This window comes from Camelus ferus, chromosome 15 (assembly GCF_009834535.1).
Source record: "Camelus ferus isolate YT-003-E chromosome 15, BCGSAC_Cfer_1.0, whole genome shotgun sequence".
NCBI classification, from domain to species: Eukaryota; Metazoa; Chordata; class Mammalia; order Artiodactyla; family Camelidae; genus Camelus; species Camelus ferus.
The window spans coordinates 50,506,184-50,526,665 of NC_045710.1; the positions used below are offsets into that span (position 1 = coordinate 50,506,184).

The window sequence follows — 20,482 nt, forward strand, 5'->3', positions numbered from 1 at the left end:
GGAAACAGTCCTTATACTTTTAAGCCTCTGTATCTTTTCTCGTGCTCTTCTTTCAGTCTAGAATGTTCCGGATGATCACCACCTCCTTATCCAACTACCAAAATCCCATTCATCTTTCAAACTGCCAGATCAAATGCCACCTCTTCTTTGAAGACTTCCTCAAGCCTCCACTCAGACAACTGTCGCTTCCTTCCCTATGTTCCTTCAGTACTTTTTTCTTCTTGATATCAATTATTTCACTTAGGCCTTATAAACACATACGTCAACTTCTTTACTATAATACATTAGGGTTTTCAGAGTTAATAAATATTTCCTATATTCAAGTTACTTCTCAAAGTGATTAAAGACCTGTGGGCAAATGCACAGCCCTCTGGTTAAAGTATTATCCTTATATTCTTATAGATGAATTCTTTGGGCTGTGAGTTAGGAGTTCTGCGTAGAAAGGAGCTTACGAAGACCAGAACCTAGAGAAATCCTTGGTATCGAAGGACTCTGCCAAAGAAATAACAACTCCAACACAGTGGGCACTACTGAACTCAAGATGTATTAATTTTTAGCACAGGTGAACTGAGCTGACCAGGTAGCTGGAGGGCAGACCTGGCTATGCGTGGGCAGTAAAATGGCAGCCAAAAAATCTGGTTAGGTCAGTAAGTCTGTAGTCTCCATTGTCTTTTGTCTTCAGCCTTCCAAAGACTGATCAACTTTGGAAAACAAAGGCAAGAGTAGACTATAAGCTCCTTAAGGACAAGCACAGATATTTGTAGTCTTCTTTACCAAAACCTAACATAGTGCTCGGTATAGAAAATGTTGGTTAAATAGAATAAAATAAAAAAAAAAAATGCATCCAATACTCTGTTGTGTGTGTCTGTGTGTGTATTAGTTGGTCAGAAACGAGACAGAAGCCACCAAATACCCAGACCCCTACTACTACTGCTACTAGTTCTCTTAAAAATATCTTGTCAATCATTATGTCTATCGTTTCTTTTAATTCTTCTAAAATTATATTATACATTAAAAAATGTTCCTTTTATAGCCTGTATCTGCTAAATCCAATACCTAAAGTCTTTGCTGCAAACTGATTCTATAGTTTATTGCTTCTTACTCCTACTGAGTCTCACTCACAGAGTTATTAGTGAGGGGTTTTGTTATTCTTAACACATGTTCCTTGGAAGTCATCTGTGGAAGCCCTGGAGGCCCGAGTTTAAAGTCTTTTATTCTTTCAGAGATGATATACTAATGTACCTGGGGCACCAATAACCTACAATCACTTTAATCTCTAATTCTGACCTTGGGATTTTTAGCCACACAGGCATAGAGTGAACTATGACCATCAACTTGCATGGATATGCTCTTATGATTAAGAATTCTCAGGGAAGATTTGTTCCCCAAAGACAAGGCTGAGGCAGGCAAATATTTCCACCACCTACAGCTTTTTACAAAGCTCATCAGTTTAATCTATTTACACAAAGTGAAACAGTCAAGCTATCCTGAACATATACTGACTTTAGAAATCTAAAATAATTCCAACAAAGCAAAACTAATATTTCCCAATTGAATTAAGAGGTTCTACAAAGAACATCTACCATGTACTGAGCTTTTACTATTACAAGTCCTACTGTCTCAGCACTTGACATGGATTATCTTATTCAAGCCTCATAATAACAATATAATAATACGGCCCTCAGATAGACAGAGAAAGTGAGGCTCGTGGGGATTAAGCAAGGAAGCGAGCGTGGGCATTCCAACTCTAGAGAAGGACAGGCAATTACCTTTCTGCCAGGGCAGGAAGCAGGTTAGGAGCAGAGCAATTAATTACTCAAGTCCCCTCATCCCCATCCTCCTCCCCTGGTAGCGATGATGACTGTACTCATCCAGTGTATTGGATCCAAGCCTAAGGACAGGGCTGCCTTAGTCCTTCACGTTCAGAAATGTCTCTATAAAAAGAATCTAGTCAATGAGGAACCAAGTGTCTATATACTACTTCGGCTGATTTGTTCTATGGCTCCTAAGCATTCTCTATATTTTCTAGTTTGTCTTTTTATTCAATTGCTCACTCTTCACTAGTCAAACCTGTCATTCTTCAAAGACTTCGTCAAGTCATAACTCCTCAGAAGAACTTCCCATGGCCACCCTACAAAATCTACAGAATTTACCAATGCTGGGAGGGGTTGGACCTTCTGGCCAAACAAAGCCATGTCCACCGGTTACTCATCCTCTAGTCTAGTCCAGAGACTGTACAGCTGACAAGCCTAAAATATTTACCCTCTGGCCCTTTGTGGAGAAGTTTGCCAATCTTTGGTCTATAATAATATTATCCCTGTGGGTCCCCTACAATAGCCAGGCCAGTATTTTACACACACTAGGGCCCCCTAAATCCCTTATTTAGCATCTTTCAGCAACAATCTTCCTTGCTGGCCTCATGCATCTTACAGGACTCATGAGAAACCATGCTTCTCCTATTGTATGTGTGTAGTCCCTTCCCCAATCAGATTCTGTTCTTCTAATGCTGGACCATACAATCTAGAGAATTAAAAAGCTAATTCATATCAAAACATAAACAAAAACCAAAATCACTGTTGGAGGAGAGAGAACTAAGTAGACAAACGACAGAGTAAAGGTGATGCACATCAGAGAGGTTTTGTTTTTGTTTTTTCCCCTACCTTAAAAACTAGGTTTGTATTTCTGGTTAGTTCCAGACAGACAGAATTCAGGGAACTGTACTATATCTAACCTGGTCCCAGCCGGCTTCCCTGCCTCCCTCCCATAAAGATAACATTGTACAAAACTACATTGACAAGAAAATCAGTTAAAAACTAAGGGTGTGTACAAAAGTAAATAAGAGAGCCAGAAATATCAACGTAAGGAAAGCTTGAGCAATATCAAAGAACTATCAATGCAGATAAGAACAATAATCCCTGCGTCTGGCTACCTTGCAAGCCTGCTGGGAGGACCAACTGAGATTACGAAGGTGAAATCGCTTGGCAGCAGCCACTTTAGCAGTTGCTGTGTGCTCCGCCCCCTCTGAGACCGTCCTTGTGACCTGTAACACCTGTGAAAACCTCCTGACCAAGCCAGCTGCTGTCCTGCATCATGGCCACCACCATCACCAACAAAATGCTTAATATAGAGCATGATGTGTGACAACCCCATTGGAGTTGGGGTTCAGAAGACCTCAGGGACTACTTAATTTTATTTTATTGAAGTTTAGTTTGATTTACAATGTTGTGTTAGTTTCTGGTGTACAGCATAGCGATCCAGTTATATATATATATATATATTCTTTTTCATAATAAGTTATTACAAGATATTGAACGTAGTTCCCTGTGCTATACAGTAAGCCCTTGCTGTTTATTTATTCTGTATACAGTAGTCTGTACCTGCTAACCCCAAACTCCTAATTTATCCCTCCTGCCCACTTTCCCCACTGGTAACCATGAGTTTGTTTTCTATTTCTGTGAGTCTGTTTCTGTTTTGTAAATAAGTTCATTTAAATCATGTTTTAGATTCCACATATGAGTGATATCATATGATATTTGTCTTTCTCTGACTTACTTCACTTAATATGGTAATGTCTAGGTCCATTCATGTTGCTGCAAATGGCATTATTTCATTCTTTCTTATGGCTGAGTAATATTCCATTGTATATATATACACCACAGTTTCTTTATCCAATCATCTGTCACTGGACATTTAGGTTGCTTCCATGTCTTGGTTATTGTATAGTACTGCTATGAACACTGGGACGCATGTATCTTTTTGAATTAGAGTTTTCTTTGTATACATGCCCAGGAGTGGGATTGCTGGATCATCTGGTAACTCTATTTTTAGTTTCTTAAAGAATCTCTATACTGTTTTCCATAGTGGCTGCACCAAATTACATTCCCACCACCAGTGTGGGAGGGTTCCCTTTCTCCACACCCTCTCCAGCATTTGTCATTTGTGGACTTATGAATGATGGCCATTCTGACTGGTGTGAGGTGACTCCTCATTGTAGTTTTGATTTGCATTTTTCTGATAATTAGCAATATTGAGCATCTTTTCATGTGCCTATTGGCCATCTGTATATCTTCAATGGAGAAATGTCTGTTTAGGTCTTCTGCCCATTTTTTTGATTGAGTTGTTTGTTGTTATTGAGTTGTATAAGCTGTTTACATATTCTGGAAATTAAGCCCTTGTCATTTGTATTGTTGGCAAATACTTCCTCCCAATCGGTAGGTTGTCTTTTTGTTTTGTTTATCATTTCCCATGTACACTTTTGCCTATAGTATTTCATGAAATTCTTACAAAACCTTATTGTCTGCACTTAACAAGTGAGAGAAGGTAGTTCAGTCACCTAACGTGCCTGAAGTCACAAGGCTGTTAGGGCAGGATTCGGGCTTAGGCTGCCACATCACTGGGACTATACCCTCACCCATCACACTAGTGTGCATTGTGCAGTTAAGGAACATGGACAGTTCAGACTGGAGGAGAAGGGAGCAGACGAGAGGGGACCAGAGAAGCAGGCAGAGGGCAGGCAAGGAAGGCTGCGAGGGAGCCACTCAGCACTATTAACAGCCAGAGCAGATGAAAAGAGGTGTTTTAGGAAGTTTAGCACGGCGGATGACAGAGCAGGGAGAACGCGAGAAAGGAGACAATGAGGGCAGGTGTGATCGTCCAGGTATGAGATGACCAGGACCAAGGGGGATTCACTGAGCTTAGGAAGGTAGAGAACCAACTGGATATTAACACACTGTCTTCTGAAAGCTTCAGAGAATCTGTACAGTGACTCTGTTTTTGGCCAAGTCCTTTAGGAAGTCAGCCTCACACTCGTTACCATCGCTTACAACCTCCAGTGTTTCAGCTCCTTGAGAGTTTAACGCCGCTGACCTTATTTCTCAACCTATCAGCCTAAGAGGGTTATTAAAGTTGTCACTCCCACACTCTGCTTAGAGCTTTAGCTGGAAGGTCTGGAAAGCCACCTCCCCCTGATCGCTTCATCTTGACATTATTCCAAAGAGATACGGCCTTCAGGCATTTCAGCCCCAGAGTTTATTACCACTGGAAACGGTGGAGGATTTGATGAATGCCAGTTTTCAAACCCGTGATTCCAAAAACAGGACAAGAATCTTCATCCTATTGTACTTCATGAGATCTGCATCTCCCTTCTGACAAAAGAGGAGGCATTCATGACTTTTCCAATCTAGAATGTGTTTATGAAGTTGGAACACTTTCTTCTCCTTTCTTAAGTGTGTGGACAAACAGCACGGTAAAATATAGCAAAACCAAATAAACAAAAACCAAAATAAGAGTGAAACACCTTGGCCTTTGTCCTGGTTTGATCACTGAACTCGCTGTGCAGGTCACAGCCTTTCTGGGCAGAGGTTTCCTTGTTGGTAAAAGGAGAGGACCGGCTTATGTGACCCTCGCAGGTCTATGACCCCACGACCTGCAAGAAGGATCTCTATCTTTCCTGGAGAGATGACAATTATGAGTGGGAGAAATAATTAAAGTGTTAAGACAGTGTATTTGAGGAGAGACCTTTGATGAAGACCAGAACTTCTGTTATGGTTATTTTTGGAACCTAAGCTGCTTACGGACAGGGACTGCTTTCAGCTTACTTCCTCTTTGGAATGTGAAAGATGACACACGGGGTGGGCAGGGCAAAGGGGCCTTTCTCAGTTCTGCTCGTGAACAAGCAGACCCCACACAGGGCGGCACTGGCTCAGCACGGGGGTCCCCAGCTGGCCTGACCTGTGCCCTTTCCCCTGTCCCACTGACTTACTCACCAAGTGAAAACCCTGCTCACAGAGAAGCAACCGAGAGACCAGCCTCCAGCATTTTCTCTAACCAAGAGGAAAATAAAGAACTTCTTGGCTCTGGCTGCTGCCAGGACTGTGCAGGCTGGTTCCAGCAGTGACACAGAGCTCAGAGTGGCGGAGGCATGACAGAGCGAGGGCCAACAGGAGGTCCGTGGGGACATTTTACTCCTGCCTTAGGAAGCCAGCGGTGCAGGCAGGCAGATATGACTGCCCACCAAGCACACACCAGCGGAAATCAACAAACTCTAACGCCGACAAAAGCATCTAGATGGCACCAAGTGTAAGATCCGGGGAGTCTGGGAAAGTTTCTTTTCAACAGCCAGGAGTCAATAACTAAAATCAACAGCAACATCGGGGGAGGGTAGAGCTCAGTGGTAGAGCATATGCTTAGCATGCATGAGGTCCTGGGTTCAATTCCCAATACCTCCATTAAAAAAAAAAGAAATGAGTAAATAAATAAAAAAGAAACTTAATTACCTCTGCCCACCCCCCAAAATTTTAATTTTAAAATGTTAAAAAAAAAACCCAGCAACATGACTCCCTGAGAACGATCACGTTCAAAGCCTTCTCCCAGGAGCCCCTATTTACCTTCTCTATTTCTAAGGTCGAGGAGAAGGGGAAACAAAATCTCCTGAACCACTACGGCCAAACTAGCAGCACACCTGATGGTCCTCACTAGCGACTGGACACAGGTTTTTGTGCTCCCAGCCCTGAGCTGCTCTCAGGAACACTGAGGAGGGCAAGGGGCAAGGGCCGCCGGCGGGCTGTGAGGGGGCGAGGCAGATCCCAGTTTGCTCCATGTCCCTCTGCTGAGACAACTTACAGGCTGTTCAGAGCAGAGAAGGAAGAGCCTGGCTCCTGCTACTTGAGCCCAACCACCGACTGACTCCATGTCACCAGGTGAGACACTGAGCTGTGTGCCCCAGGCTCCCATCACTGGGTGCCGTTTATCCACCACCTCACTGCAGCTCGGTGAGCACCCCGGGGCATGAATATGCTGGGAACATGTCAACTGGGCAGGCACTAGTTTTCAGAAATGATTATCATTTAAGCCTCATTTTTTCCAATAAGTGTTTCAAATGTGACAATAAAGGAAGATTTTAAGAATGTGGGCGTAGCATTCTCTAAAAGGATGCTCAATGGCCCACTCGGCCTCATCTCCCTGCCTGCCATCTCAGGACCCCCTGTGCCCAGCAAGTCCCTGCACACTGATACACACGGTCTCCTTCAGCCTCACCCTGGCCCCAACATGGCTGTTGTCACCTGGCCCAGACAAGGAAGCTGAGGCTCAGAGGCTACATGACGAGGGCAGCAACCAAGGAGCGTGAAGAGGGGCCCGAGAGAACACAGAGGTCATGGGAGGGGACGGTCACAAAGGAGTCAAAGGCCATAGGGAGGGAAAGATAGGGACTGACAGGTGCCCTCTGCATCCAGCCGTCCAGAGGATGTTGCGTGCAGCGGTTCAGGAGACTCTCACGTCGGTACAAGTCAGTCTGTCAGTGCTGCAGTCAGGGTTCCAACATGAAATCAGACCCCATCTGTCACGGCAGGAGAGCAGGGCTCCGGAGGGGCCCAAACTCATACGGCGACCACCCATGTCCCACGAACCCTTCACAGTCCCACTTTTCCAGAAGGTTCCAACCACCACGCCAGATTCCACTATCTGACCGCACATTAAGCCACCTGAATCTCTTCTATTCATCTCCTTCTTCTATCAAGTTTTGTATTTCACCTATTTAGGTTTCAGTTTCAAAGATTTTATTTATATTATCTCACCAATGCTTTGTGAGTGTAGGAACTATGTTGTATCTGTACTGTCCCCACAGAATTAGGTGCTTGTACGATGCTAGACTCATAACATCCACCGAGGTGTCTTCTCATTCCAATCAGAAACAGACTCTGGGCAGAGGTACCCTGGAGAAGGCTGCCTAAGGTTTTTGGAGCCTCACACTCACTGGGATGGGAAAGTAAAAGAGGACAGTAACAAGTATTAGTGTGGAGAAACTGGAACCCTCATATGTTGCTGGTGGGATGTAAAATAGTGCAGCCACTTTGGAAAACAGTTTGGCTGTCCCTGAAAAAGTTACCATGTGACCCAACGATTCCACTCCTAGGTATGCACCCAAGGGAACTGAAAACATACACCCACGTAAAAACTAGTACATGGATGTTCATAGTAGCCTTATTCATAACAGCCAAAGTAGAAATGACTCAAATGTCTACTAACTGATGAACAGATTTCAAAAACTGTGGCATATCCACACAATGGAGTGCTATTATGAAAAGGAATGAAGTACTGATATATATTACAACACAGATGAACCTTGAAAACATTATGCTGGTGAAAGAGGTCACATATTGCGTGAGCCCATTTATATGAAATGTCCAGAATAAGCAGCAGAAAGTAGATTCGTGGTTGCCAGGGGCTGGGGCAGGGGAGAAGGCGGAGTGACTCTTAATGGGTTCAGGGTTTCTTTAAGGGGATGATGAAATATTCTGGAAGTAAGACAGTGGCGATGGTTGTACAGCCTTGTAAATATACTAAAAGCCACCAAACAGTACACTTTAAAAGAGGGAATCTTATGATATGTGAATTATATCTTAATTAAAAAAAAATCCACTAAAAAACACCCTCGAAACAGAAATGCCTGTATGCTGTTGTCTGTGATCCTCAAACTTTAGAATATACAAAAATGACCTGGGGTGCTTAAGATAAAAACTCCTGGGCTTCTCTGACACCATCACAAAAATTATAGCCCAGAAGATTCAGTGTGGAACAAAGTAGCCTGCATTTAACAAGCACACTGTGGGACGCTGATGCAAATTATTAGCTATGTTTCTCAAAATACAGGTATGTTGAAAAGAAACTAATTTAGAATCAGAAGAGCTAGATTCAAATTCTGGCACTGCTCCTTCCTAGTTACATGCCCTCAAGTCACGTAACCTGTCTGCTCTTGCGTTTCCCCGGCACATAACAGAGACGATGGACGTAACGTGTTGAGCAGAGTACCTGGCACCCAGTCAGCGCCCCACGGTGCTAGTGAGTCCTACCCGGGGGCCAGTTCCATTCAACTAACATTGTCAAGTGACCACAATACAAAAAGCCTGGTGCCGGGGGGATGGTAATTAATAGGACAAATTTTTTAAAATCACCAATTTACAGATTTTACAAAGTATGAAAGATATGAAAGACCAAGAATCACTTTTTACAAGCTATTTAAATTAGCATATTACTTTTCACGACCCTGGAAAAAGTGAATTTGGGAGGATGGCAGGAAAAACAAAAACAACGTGTTGCGGCATCTGATGATTATAAAGAATTTCTGAAGGCTGCTTAATACAATTGAGAACTGTACTGTACTGTTATTCCTTATTTCCCTTTATATTTTCTCTCCCCAAGCAATATAAGCTTAGAATTTGGCGCCGTTCCTTAAACTTCTCCAACATCCCCACAACATCTACCCCCTTCCTGGGGCAGACAGAAGATACTCCGTAAGAACACACTTAATGAGACAGTGTCATCTGTTACCTTCAGGTCGCGGTGGATAATAGGAGTCTTGCACTGATGCAGGCGGGCAACAGCTTCACAGGTGTCGCAAAATATCTGGAGCACTTCGTTCTCTGTGAAACCTGTTTGCAGGCGCTGGTTCATCAGATTGACCACCTGGCCTCCTGAGAGGGGTGCAGAGCAAAGGAAAGGTTACAAACATTCAGACTTGTGACTTATCCAAGAGAATGAATGGCGGTCCACAGAGGAGCAACCTGAACTCGGCTGATCCCTGGCTGAGCCAGGACCAAAACACCTGGTGTCTTGATTCCCAGCCTGGGACTGGTTTCCTACCCCATCAACACAGTTTCTTCAGTTTATAAAGCAGCCCAGATGTGAGCTGCCCTCATTCTGTCCTCAAGATTAGTAGCAGAACTGACACTCTGGTCCTGCCCTAGTTGCCTGGTTATACTGTCCCTGTTGTGCATCGGACGAGGCCACAGGCTCAACTTGCCGTATCTTTCAGTGAGGAGCAGGCTGCACAGCAGACCCCAGGAGGAGAAGAAGACAGTTTTACAGTCTGTATTTTAGGGACAGCTTGGTTTCTCTGGCTTTACTACTTGCTGCCCAGACTGCAGAAATGCTACCCCAACATTTAATCCCCAGGACCGAAAGACTGATGACCTCGCTTAGAAAATTATCCAGGTCCCTGGATGCTCCTACTGCCTCGTCTCTAAACATCTTACTGTCCAAAAAGGCATGGGCAGGAGGAAACAAACTGTCAAGTTCTAATGCTGTAGTGCTTTATGAAATCAGGTTAATAGCTGTTACCGTAAAGGCTGAAATGATTGGTTAACATCCCATTTTTAGGATTAACAACATATTTAATTTATGGACAACTTCTTTAAAGGCAAGGAATATGTTAGTGGAACTAAGGGTGATTATAAAACAGGGCACCAAACAGTGAGACAGCGACCCAAGCTTATAAGTGGCAGCTGCTTAGCTCCAAAAGCCAAACCTCCAAACAACAGCTGTATGAAACAGAGTCAACTCTGAATCAATTCATGCTACAGCCTAGATTTCCCAAGACAAATATTGCTGGAAACTCCAAGCGTTCAACTACTTAACTTCACTGTTATGGCAGCCTCACTTGAATGTAGCCTTACTGGCAATCACAGCTCTCAAGCAAGGAGAGGGATCATTTCCACCAGATGAAAAGGATTCTTTTACCCCCCAGTGCAAGGATGGTGGTGTGGGTGGAGAAGAGGACACATGAGTGAGTGAGGCTGAACTGTTTCTTTGGTCCATCTGGAGTTGGGTCTTTATTATGTGCCTTCATCATTTGTTTTAAAGCATCACAAAGAACACATTCATTCTTATTCTCATTCATATATAAGCACCAAATCTTTCTAAATATAACACAGAGTTTTGTACTATCCACCACTTTGAATTGTTTGGACCACCGATCCCTGCCGTTATAAAAATAACAAAAAGTTATTCCGAAAGGCTCTATATTTTCTAGCCTCTTTTTCCCGATCTTTAAAACCACAACAACGTACATTAGGGTACAGCGCACATTAACTGAATGACTCCACGCCCTTGACAATCAAAGTGCTGCAGAAATGAGAGCTTAAGGTGTGGTTCCCACACTTACCCCTGCAGAAGTCCATCAGTATGAGCACCTCCCACACGTCACCGCTACTCACGTTGTTGATACTGGAGTCAATGTACCCCACGATGTTCTTGTGCCCTGACAGGTCCCTCTGTAAAAAACAGTTGAGAAATCAATGATCAGTTACGGATACCAATAGAGACAGAATGAGCCAGGCTGTTCCATTAGCACAAACAATTTAAATATACAGAGAAGCACTAACCGTGGTGAGAGGTTAAGACTGAGGCACATTTCCACTGGTTTCTGAGATTCGTGGCCAGATCGTCAATAGTAATTCTACAACCCAACTAAACCATAACACTATTCTGAACTAAATTCTAGAACCAAAAGCACACAGGGTGCCTACTTGCTCATGGCATCAGTGCTCCACATATACCAGAAGCAAAGACTCCCATCTCCAGAGACACTGCAGAGGGGTTAAGAGGAGAGAGACAGTAGGAACTATTTAAATACGTGAATTTTTAATTCACAAAAATGAAACGGATATTTTTTCCTGGTTGTAGGAACACAAGTGAATTCAACTTGACTTTTAAACTATTCATACTGTTTTTTTCCCTTAAGGAAATACGTGAAAAGAATAACTGCTTTATTAAGTTGTAAAGGGACTACCACGGCATCCAGACCTAAGCATTCTGCTCACAATTAAGCCTTTCAAGCCAACCAACTGGGATATAAGATGGGTCATGTTTCAAGCTCTCTGGCTAGAATTGCATATCTCAGGGTTACTTGAGGAATTAATTTTTCAACAAATATATACTGGGCACCTCCCAGGTGTCAGGACCCATTTAGGCACTGGAAGCTACCTCATACCTTGGTATGATTATTTTAACATCCACAGAGGCAAATGTTTGTAATGATGATGTTAAAAAATCCAAAGTCATTAGCAGAGAGTGAGCAAGCTGGTTAACAGGATTTGTGCACAAATACAAAGTAAGATTTTTTTAAAACTAGTTTTAATAAATTGTTTTACTTTTGTTTAATAAAAAAATGGAAGGAGTGAGTAGGAAAAAGGCGGTTCTGTAAGAGTCACCACACAAATTTGGCAATTTGAACCATGAGAACAGTAACCACCACCGCACTAACTGGAGATGCAGCTGTTCAAAGTGATAAAGCTTCTTTTAATTTGAAATTACATCCCTAAACAAGAGGAAGCCTCACTGGTATCAAACCAACACACCTGAACTCTGAGCATCCAAATTAAGATTCATTAGAAATTTCTGCTGCATGAAGGGTTAAGAAGTGACTATTGCCTCATCAGAAATGTAGAGTAAAGGTAGAAATGTGACCGCTTGAACTGACAATTGGGAAGTCACTGCAGATCCAGGCAAGAACAGTTTCAGAGAAGGAACTAAAATGAGGGTAAGAATGGACCCGGACTTGCAAAGAATGACAGTTGAATACAGTAGAGCCCGTGGCTACAGATCACTCTTTTAGAACATTTTGTGCTGAAGAGAGGACCAGCATTGAGGGAAAGAATCTTTAGGATGGGAGAGGACTGAGCACTGGAGAGTGGAGGGAGTCAGGAGAAAAAGCTTTAAGCTACAGAAAAGGATGAGGATAACTGATGGAACAAAGTCCTACAGGTAGAAGGGGTAGGGGTTAAGAACACTGTTAAAGGGACTGGTCTTGGAAAGACAGTTCCTTCCTAGCAAGCAAGAAGGGAATCAGGATGGACAGCATATTGGTTTAAGGCTAGGGGAAAAAACGGGAATTTGAGGGAGGTCAGATCTGTTGCTGTTTTTGGTAGACAGCAAGATCATGATGAAAGTGCTAGGGAAGGAGAAAGAAGCTTGATAAGGGAAATAAAAGGCTTTGAGCAACTGCTCTGGATAACAGACAAGGCAGATGATGAGGCAGAAAAGCAGCCTCTAGAGTCCAAGTTTCTCTGAACAGAAAGTGATTTCAGGGCTCGTGTTTTAGAGCACTACACATCTCTCTGCTTTTCAGTCTTATTATCAATGGTTCTAGAACTTGTTTCCATTCACACAGTCCTAGAAGTAGGAAGAACTGGAGAGAAGTTCTTTGAAACCAACATGGAGCAGAAGATCATGACTTCGAAATGTCTATGAGGAGGAATGAAAGACTGATGTTTCTACATTTAACTGTTTGGAAAAGAATCGGCAATGTTGCCTCTGAGTCTGTCTCACCCCAAGAGGAATAATTAAGAATCTGGAAGGATAACGAGAGGCATCTGATAGGGCCACGAGGAGGTCAAGAGCTATTAGAGGACTCAAACTGGGTAAGTAACATCTGCAGATGGCATCCTAGAACAGCTTGCCAGGATGTTTGCTGATCAGTCCAAGCCCAAATTCTTGTTCACTGTGTCTTCTGCAGAGATCCTGAGATATGCCCAGTGCAAGCAGAAAAGACCGCCTCTTTGGAGGGAGACCATGGCATTTACTTTTAACTACTTGATAATGCAGCAACATCTCAGATTTTAGAGCCAAATGTCACTGGTTTATAACTGATAAAGAAGGTCTGTTTGAATGGCTGTGAAATGTAGAAAAGGTGAAGAGAAAAATCTCACTATGAGTTGAAACTGACTAGCATTTCGGTTTGAAACTGACTAGCACTTAGGGTACACAGGCAGCAGTTCTCAGCAACAACAGGCCAGAGGATGTTCAGGCTTTCCCTGGCTTTAGTTAAAAGACCAGCCCCAGGCTTATAGAACAGGCTGGACATAGAGGTCTGGGATGGAACCCACATGGGGTTGGGGGCACCATGGTTACTACCTGTTTACTCAGGAAAAGGCAGGATGTAAGGAAAATGCTTTGATGTCCTTGGCTACAACTCAGTCTGCATAAAGAACTCTTAAAACTCAACAATAAAAAGAACCCAATTAAAAATTGGCAAAGGATCAGAACAGACATTCCTCTACAGAATGAATAATAAGCACATGGAAAAATGCTCAACACCATTACTCATTAGGAAAATGCAAATCAAAACCATGATGAGGATTATCACTTCGTAACCACTAAAATGGCTGTAATCAGAAACAGAAACAATAAAAAATGTCAGCAAGGATATAAAGATCGGAGCCTTCACACCTTGATGGTAGGAGTGTAATACAGTGCAGCTTCTATAGAAAACAGTTTGGCATTTTCTCAAAAAGCAGAGTTATCACATTACCTAGCAATTTCACCCTTAAGTATACACCCAAGAGAAATAAAACATTATGTTCACAAAAACACTTGTAAACAGATGTCCATAGCAGCATTATCCATAACAGACAAAAAATGAAAGGAAAAAAAAATGAAGTCCATCAGGATAAACAAAATGGAATGTGTCCATACAATGGAATATTAGGCAGCCACGAAAAGGAATAAACTACTGACACATGCTACAACATGGATAAACCTTGAAAACAGTAAGCTAAGTGGAACATGTTAGACACAGGAGGTCACATTATTGTATGAGTCCATTTATTAAAAAATGTCCAGAAGAGGCAACAGAAAGTAGATTAATGGTTGCCACAGACTGGGGCAGTGGGGAATAGGGAGTGACTGCTAATGAATATGGGGTTTCCTTTTGGGGTGATGAAAAAAATATCCTGGAATTCGATCAATGGTAATGGGTGAATGACCTTGTGAGTAAAAAAAAATCACTGAATTATATTTAAATGATATTATATTTAAAAGGATGAATTTTATCTCAACTTATGAAGAAAAGTAGTATGACAAACTGGGAAAAAAGGTAAAATAAACAAACACACAAGGGGGAAAAAGAAAAAGAAAACAAGATCCTCTGAGTAGCGCTGACTTAGAGCAGCCAGGCAGCCCATCCGTGAATCCCCACTACAGTTTTTGACAAGAAGTTTCCTTAGATTAATGTCATTTCCTTGGGCCCTCAGCCCCTCTGCAGACAGCCCTCACTGTTGATCTTCCTTGCACACAGCTAAAAACTTCTACCTCCTGCTTCTATGTTGTCCTCTTCAGTCCAAAAAGAATAAGCCTCGACTGTTTCTTCACTTCCAAACAACTGAAATATTACTATTTAGACTCTAAGCTTTTTCTTCTCTAGGTGAAACATACCCACTCTCTTTGACATGGTTTTTAGTCACCACCACTATGGCTGCTCCCACGTTTAAACGCTTTGCTTTGTCTATATCCTTTTTGTAAGAATGTCCCTAGGAAATGAATGAAATATACCAGGCCTGGTCTGACTCATGCAGAGCAGACCAGCACTGTCACCTTCTATTAATGTAGCTAAAAATTACGTTCTTTTTCCTTTTGGCAGCCACATCATACATTCCTATAAAGTTAATTGGCCACTGAAATACTTAAGTCTTTTTCTACTCGTGCTGCTTTTAATCTCTACTTTCCCAGAACTGTGCTTGTAAAACTGATTAAAATAAAATAAAAATCCATGTATATGACATTACTTTGCTATTTCATCTCATTAGGATCAGTCTGTTGCTCCAATTTGCAGGGATCATTTTGGATCCTGATTCTATCACCCAGCGCAGTGGTTACATCTTCCAACTTTATATTAGGCACATAATTGGTAAGTGTGTCTTCTATTTCTTTAACCAAGTTATTTATTAAGTGTAAAATAACAGAAAGTTAATGGTAAGCTGCAGTGCTTTCTTCTTAGAAAGTTTCCTCCAAATTAATAGCAAACCATTGATCAGAAACCATTATAAACAGCAGCAGTTACACCTAGCATCCAGCCTATACTCTCCATCTTGCTCACAGATCTCCGGTGAGTATCTTTACCCAGTGACAGACCACAGACACTGGGTCTGTGGCAATCCCCTGAGCTCCCTATCCAAAACCCTTCCCAAAGGAAGACATGTTGATAGGACATGGCTTGTTCGTACTCAACCTAAAGGCCCTTTGGATTCCTGCTTCCTCATCCAAGTGACTATAAATCAGCTTAATCAAACACTTAATTTAAAAAAAAGTAATATATTAATATTCAAAGCAAAACATAGTAGACAAGTATTTCCCATCCAGTCCTCATCCCTGATAGGGAACCCTCCCTCTTTCCTTTCTTCCCTTCTGCCCTTCCTCTTTCTCTCTCTCATCCTTCCAGTGTCTTTTTCAGGCAAATTCAAACAATATATATTATATATACACATATAACTTTTACAACCTCTGAGAGAGGTAGGGCTAAGGCTAGGGTTATGGCCTCTATCTGACAGATGTCTAAGCCTAGTGGGGGTTAAAAACATCACGCAGGACTTTTGATTTAAAATAGTAGGAAATTGTTTTAAAAAAGGTAAGTTGAATACATGCACTTATTTCTGCTTCCTTCCAAAGCCATACTAAATGATATAAAGTGCTTGTTTTTTAAAAGGCATAAATGGAAGGCTTCCGTTTCTGGGAAGGTGGAACGGATGTACTTTTCCCTATTTCTCCCGCTAAGGACACCTAAATACGTTGCACATTACGTATAAAACAAACATAATAAGAAAAGCCTGAAATGTGGGGAGGAGACGGCAGACTGGCTAGGAACTTTGGGACCCTACGAACAACATGGTAGGAGGTGCCTGCGTTTTCTTTTTGCCTCGTATTTCCCAGGCTGAAAACTGAAGAAGACAGCAAACTGAAAACACCAATAGGCACAGGCAAAAAGGAAGAAGAAGAAGAAGAAGAAAGAAAAAAACAACCCAATGAAAGTCTGCCTCCTCCAGCCAGACCCAGAAAAGGGGCAAACTAGTAAGACAGAACTCATAGACACTAACTGCTCTACTCTAGCCAAAAACTGCAGCTCCTCCGCAGCCGTGCCAGCAAAGGCCAAGTGGACAGCCTAGACTTCCATCCTCACGAGTCTGCAACACATCATTCAACCTACTGCATCGGGGTGGGTAGCGTGAGAGAGGGCTGAATAGAGAGTCAGGACCTTTATCTCTGTAGGTAGTAAAGAAATGCTCTTCCTTCTCCCCACTAGGGTGCTGCGAGAGGAGGCCAACTGGCGAGTTAAGACTTCCACAACCACCAAGTGGGAACGAGGCCAACTCCCACCCCTGTGGTGTCAATGGGAGCCATATAGGGGAGCAATACCAAGGCATTCCCACCTTCCCACCCGGGGAAGGATCAGCAGGAGCCTAATGGGGACCTGGAGCTTTCAGCCTAATCCAGTAGAAATGAGATGCACCCTCTGCGGTGAAAACAGAGGCCCCATGGGAAACCTGAACTTCCACCCCACCTAGCAGTAACAAGGGGGCACCCTTCAACCCCCACCAACCCCTGCCAGAGAAGAAACCAGTAAACACAGAAGGTTTATATTAAAGATCCAGAATCTCATAACACAATATGAAAATGTCGATAGTTATTTGTCATACCAAGAACTAGGAAGATCTCAAACTAAATAAAAGAAAGCCCATAATCAATGGATCTCAATATGAAAATGACAGAGATGAGAGAATTATCCAGCTATGATTTTAAAGCAGTCATGACAAAAATGCTTAGACCAGCAATTACAAACATGCTTGAGACCAATGAATAGAAAGCCTCAGCAAAGAAACAGGAAGTTTCAACAAAAAAACGCAGAAAACCAGAAGAAGAACCGAATGGCAATTTTAGAACTGAAAAATACAATAACCAAAGCAAAAAGCACAATGGATGTGCTCATCAGCAGAATGGAAGGGACAGACGCAAGAGTCAGTGAACTGAAAGATAAAATAATAGGAATAACCCAGTGTGAACCAAAGATAACAAACAGATTGAAGGGAAAAAAATAAATAAATACGCATGAGTCCATACTGATATAAATAGATAATTGAATAAATAAATGAGGGAAAAGTGCAATAAGGTTAGAAAAGGCAATAAAAGGAAGCAGATCAGAAAGGAAAAAAAAATAAAACTGCCTCTATTTGCAGAAAATCCGAAAGATAACCATTAAAAAAAAAAAATTCCCAGAACCAGTAAGGTTCAACAAGGTTACAGAATACAAAATTATTGGAAGACTAAACACAGAAAAGATGCCATTTCTCCCCAAATTGATATACAGGTTTAATGAAATTCCTACCAAAACTCTAGCAAGACATTCTGTAGATCTAGATAAGATTATTTTAAAATTTATATGAAAAGACGAAAGAACTAAAATAGTTATAAATAACTTTAGGAAAAAAAGGAGGAGGAATCAGTCTGATTTCAAGACTTATTATAAAGCTACAGGAATAAGGCTGTGTGGTATTGGTGGAGGGACAGAGAAAGGTTTGGAAATGAAACCTCACAAATATGCCCAGTTGATTTTGGACAAAAATATTCAATGGAGGAAAGACAGCCTTTTCAACAAATGGACACCCACAAGCAACAAAGTAGACTTCCACCCAAGTAACACACCTTATAGAAAGTTAAGTCAAGGATCACAAACTTAAATGCAAAATGTAAAACTTACAGAAAGAAAAAAAAGGAGAAAATCTTCAGAATTCAGAATGAAGCAGAGTCCTTAGAAATGACACCAAAACAGAATCCACAAAAGGAAAAGCTAATAAATTGGACTTCATCAAAGTCCAAAACAAAACAAAACAAAAACAAACCAACAAGGTCTTAGAAATTAAAAGGCCTGATATATAAAAAGTTCAACAGGATGGTTGAATATAAAGCTGAGGAAATCTGCTGGAAGGTGGAGGGAAAAGACAAAGAAATGAAAGATAAAAGGGAAAAAACAAAAAAAAAATTAGAAAATCAGTTCAGGAGAACTAACATCCAAATACTAATAGTAATTTCAGACAAAGGAAGACAGAAAAGAAAATCATCGAATGAGACAAACTAAAATTCCACACATACAAATATGAGTTGCTAGATTAAACGGGACCGCCAAACATCTAACATGATAAATAATAGATGCACACATCAATGTATGTCATCAACAAACTTCAGAACACTGTAAACCAAGAAAAAATTATAAATTTCTGGGAAGAAAAAAATGGGTCACAGCCACAGGAGCAGGTTATCAGAATGACTCCGGACTTCCCAAAGCCTAACCAAGGAAAGTCAGAATCCAGTACGGTGATGCTTTCACACATCTCAGTGAAATGGTTTTCAATCCAGAACTTTATACTCAAGCTGTCACAGGTGTGAATGTAAAATGACCTTCCAGACCTGCAAGGTCTCAAAAATTTACCTGCCATGCGTCAGGAAGCTCCTTGGAGGCTAAGCCCCACCAAAGGGAGGAAGTGAGCAAAAGGAGGAGGCAACAAATCTAGCAAGAAAAAGTAGCAAAGAGAATGGCTAGAAAATTCCTAGATAAGACAGTAAATCAGGCCCAGAGAGCAACCAACCCAGATTCCATCAAGCCCAAAGACTGAGAGATTTCTTCAAGAAGATAAAACAGACAAGGAAGAGTGTTCAATGTGCTTGCAAGTATTCAAAAAAATGATTCAAACAACTTGAGAGTCTGAGATTAAACTACTGAAAAGTACACAGGAAACTAAAATTTTAAAAAAACAAACCAACCACCCAAGACAATTATTAATGCCAGTGGGAAAAAAAGAATTATGTAAGAAAGGAACAGTAATCATAGGAGATTCAGCAATAATGTTTTTTTACATAATAATGTAAAAACGGACACTAATATAACTAACATATTGCCAAACTGACTGCTATTTTGAAAAAAAAATAAGAGGTGGGAATAATGCAAGTAATTGAGGGGAAGGACTTACAGGGGATAAAAGAGAGCTAATTTTTTACTTGCTATAGTATATAATGCCTAAAATGGAGGGGAAAAAAGAATTAGCAGTATCAGCCTGTTATTTAGAAATACATCAAATGATTCAATTAAAAGAGGTGACCTCTGGGACCTTGAAATGGCATAGGAGGACCCCTCAGGGAATTGCTTGACTAATACGCTTAGTTCAACTATTTGAGTATTTAAGTTTTTTTTTTTAATTTGACGATTACTTTTAATGTCTTTTTTTAAACACCTTTATTGTGCCACGGTTCCTGTACAGTAAACTACACATACTTCAGATGTAAGAGTATTTAAGTTTTAAGAAATATAAACTAAGAAACAAAACAAAGTCAAACTCTCACGGCTAATATGTATGGCTGGGCCAGACCTGGAACGATGCAATTTAATTCCTAATCAGGTGCATTAATTTGTGAGCTCCTCAGGGGCCCACGTCTTATTTCCTTTACGCCAACACCTGCCCAGCACAAAGTTAAGCCCTCAAACGTGTTTCTGAATGAGTGGGAGAAAGTTAAGGAGTGGGGTTACTTTCATAACAAAGGAAATGAATGAGAAGGGCATTCCAGGCAAAGCAAACAGTAGCTGCAAAGACAGGAAACGGAGTGAGAGAGACAAGCAAGGAAGGCGCAAGGTGGGAGGAAGAGGAATAAGGATCCAGAAAACACGGTGGAGGGAGGGCGAGACAGTGAGCAAGGTCCTTTGGAGCTGAGTGGGAGGGGAGTGGGAGGGCACTGGTGTGGACAGATCCACGTGGCTCTGATTGTATGTACACAACCCTTGGTGGGGGTTGTTTGCTGTGCAATGATGACAGCAATACTTATTTTTACCAACAGTTCCTTCTCAAATAGTTTCAACCTTCTGGAACCTACACGGTACCAGGCTCTCAAA

The 20,482-nt window shown here is 41.7% G+C and overlaps 1 protein-coding gene across 13 annotated transcripts in view; it reads right to left on the minus strand.

Moving 5' to 3' along the window:
• AAK1 (AP2 associated kinase 1) overlaps nucleotides 1–20,482 on the minus strand; it is a 147,599-nt gene that overhangs the window by 61,047 nt on the left and 66,070 nt on the right. For all 13 annotated transcript variants that reach the window (XM_032497730.1, XM_032497724.1, XM_032497726.1 and 10 more), the window contains exons 4-5: nucleotides 10,940–11,048; nucleotides 9,328–9,470 (exon numbers count right to left, since the gene is read on the minus strand). In XM_032497730.1, the coding sequence (XP_032353621.1) occupies nucleotides 9,328–9,470; nucleotides 10,940–11,048 (252 nt within the window). The remainder of the gene's footprint in view (nucleotides 1–9,327; nucleotides 9,471–10,939; nucleotides 11,049–20,482) is intronic.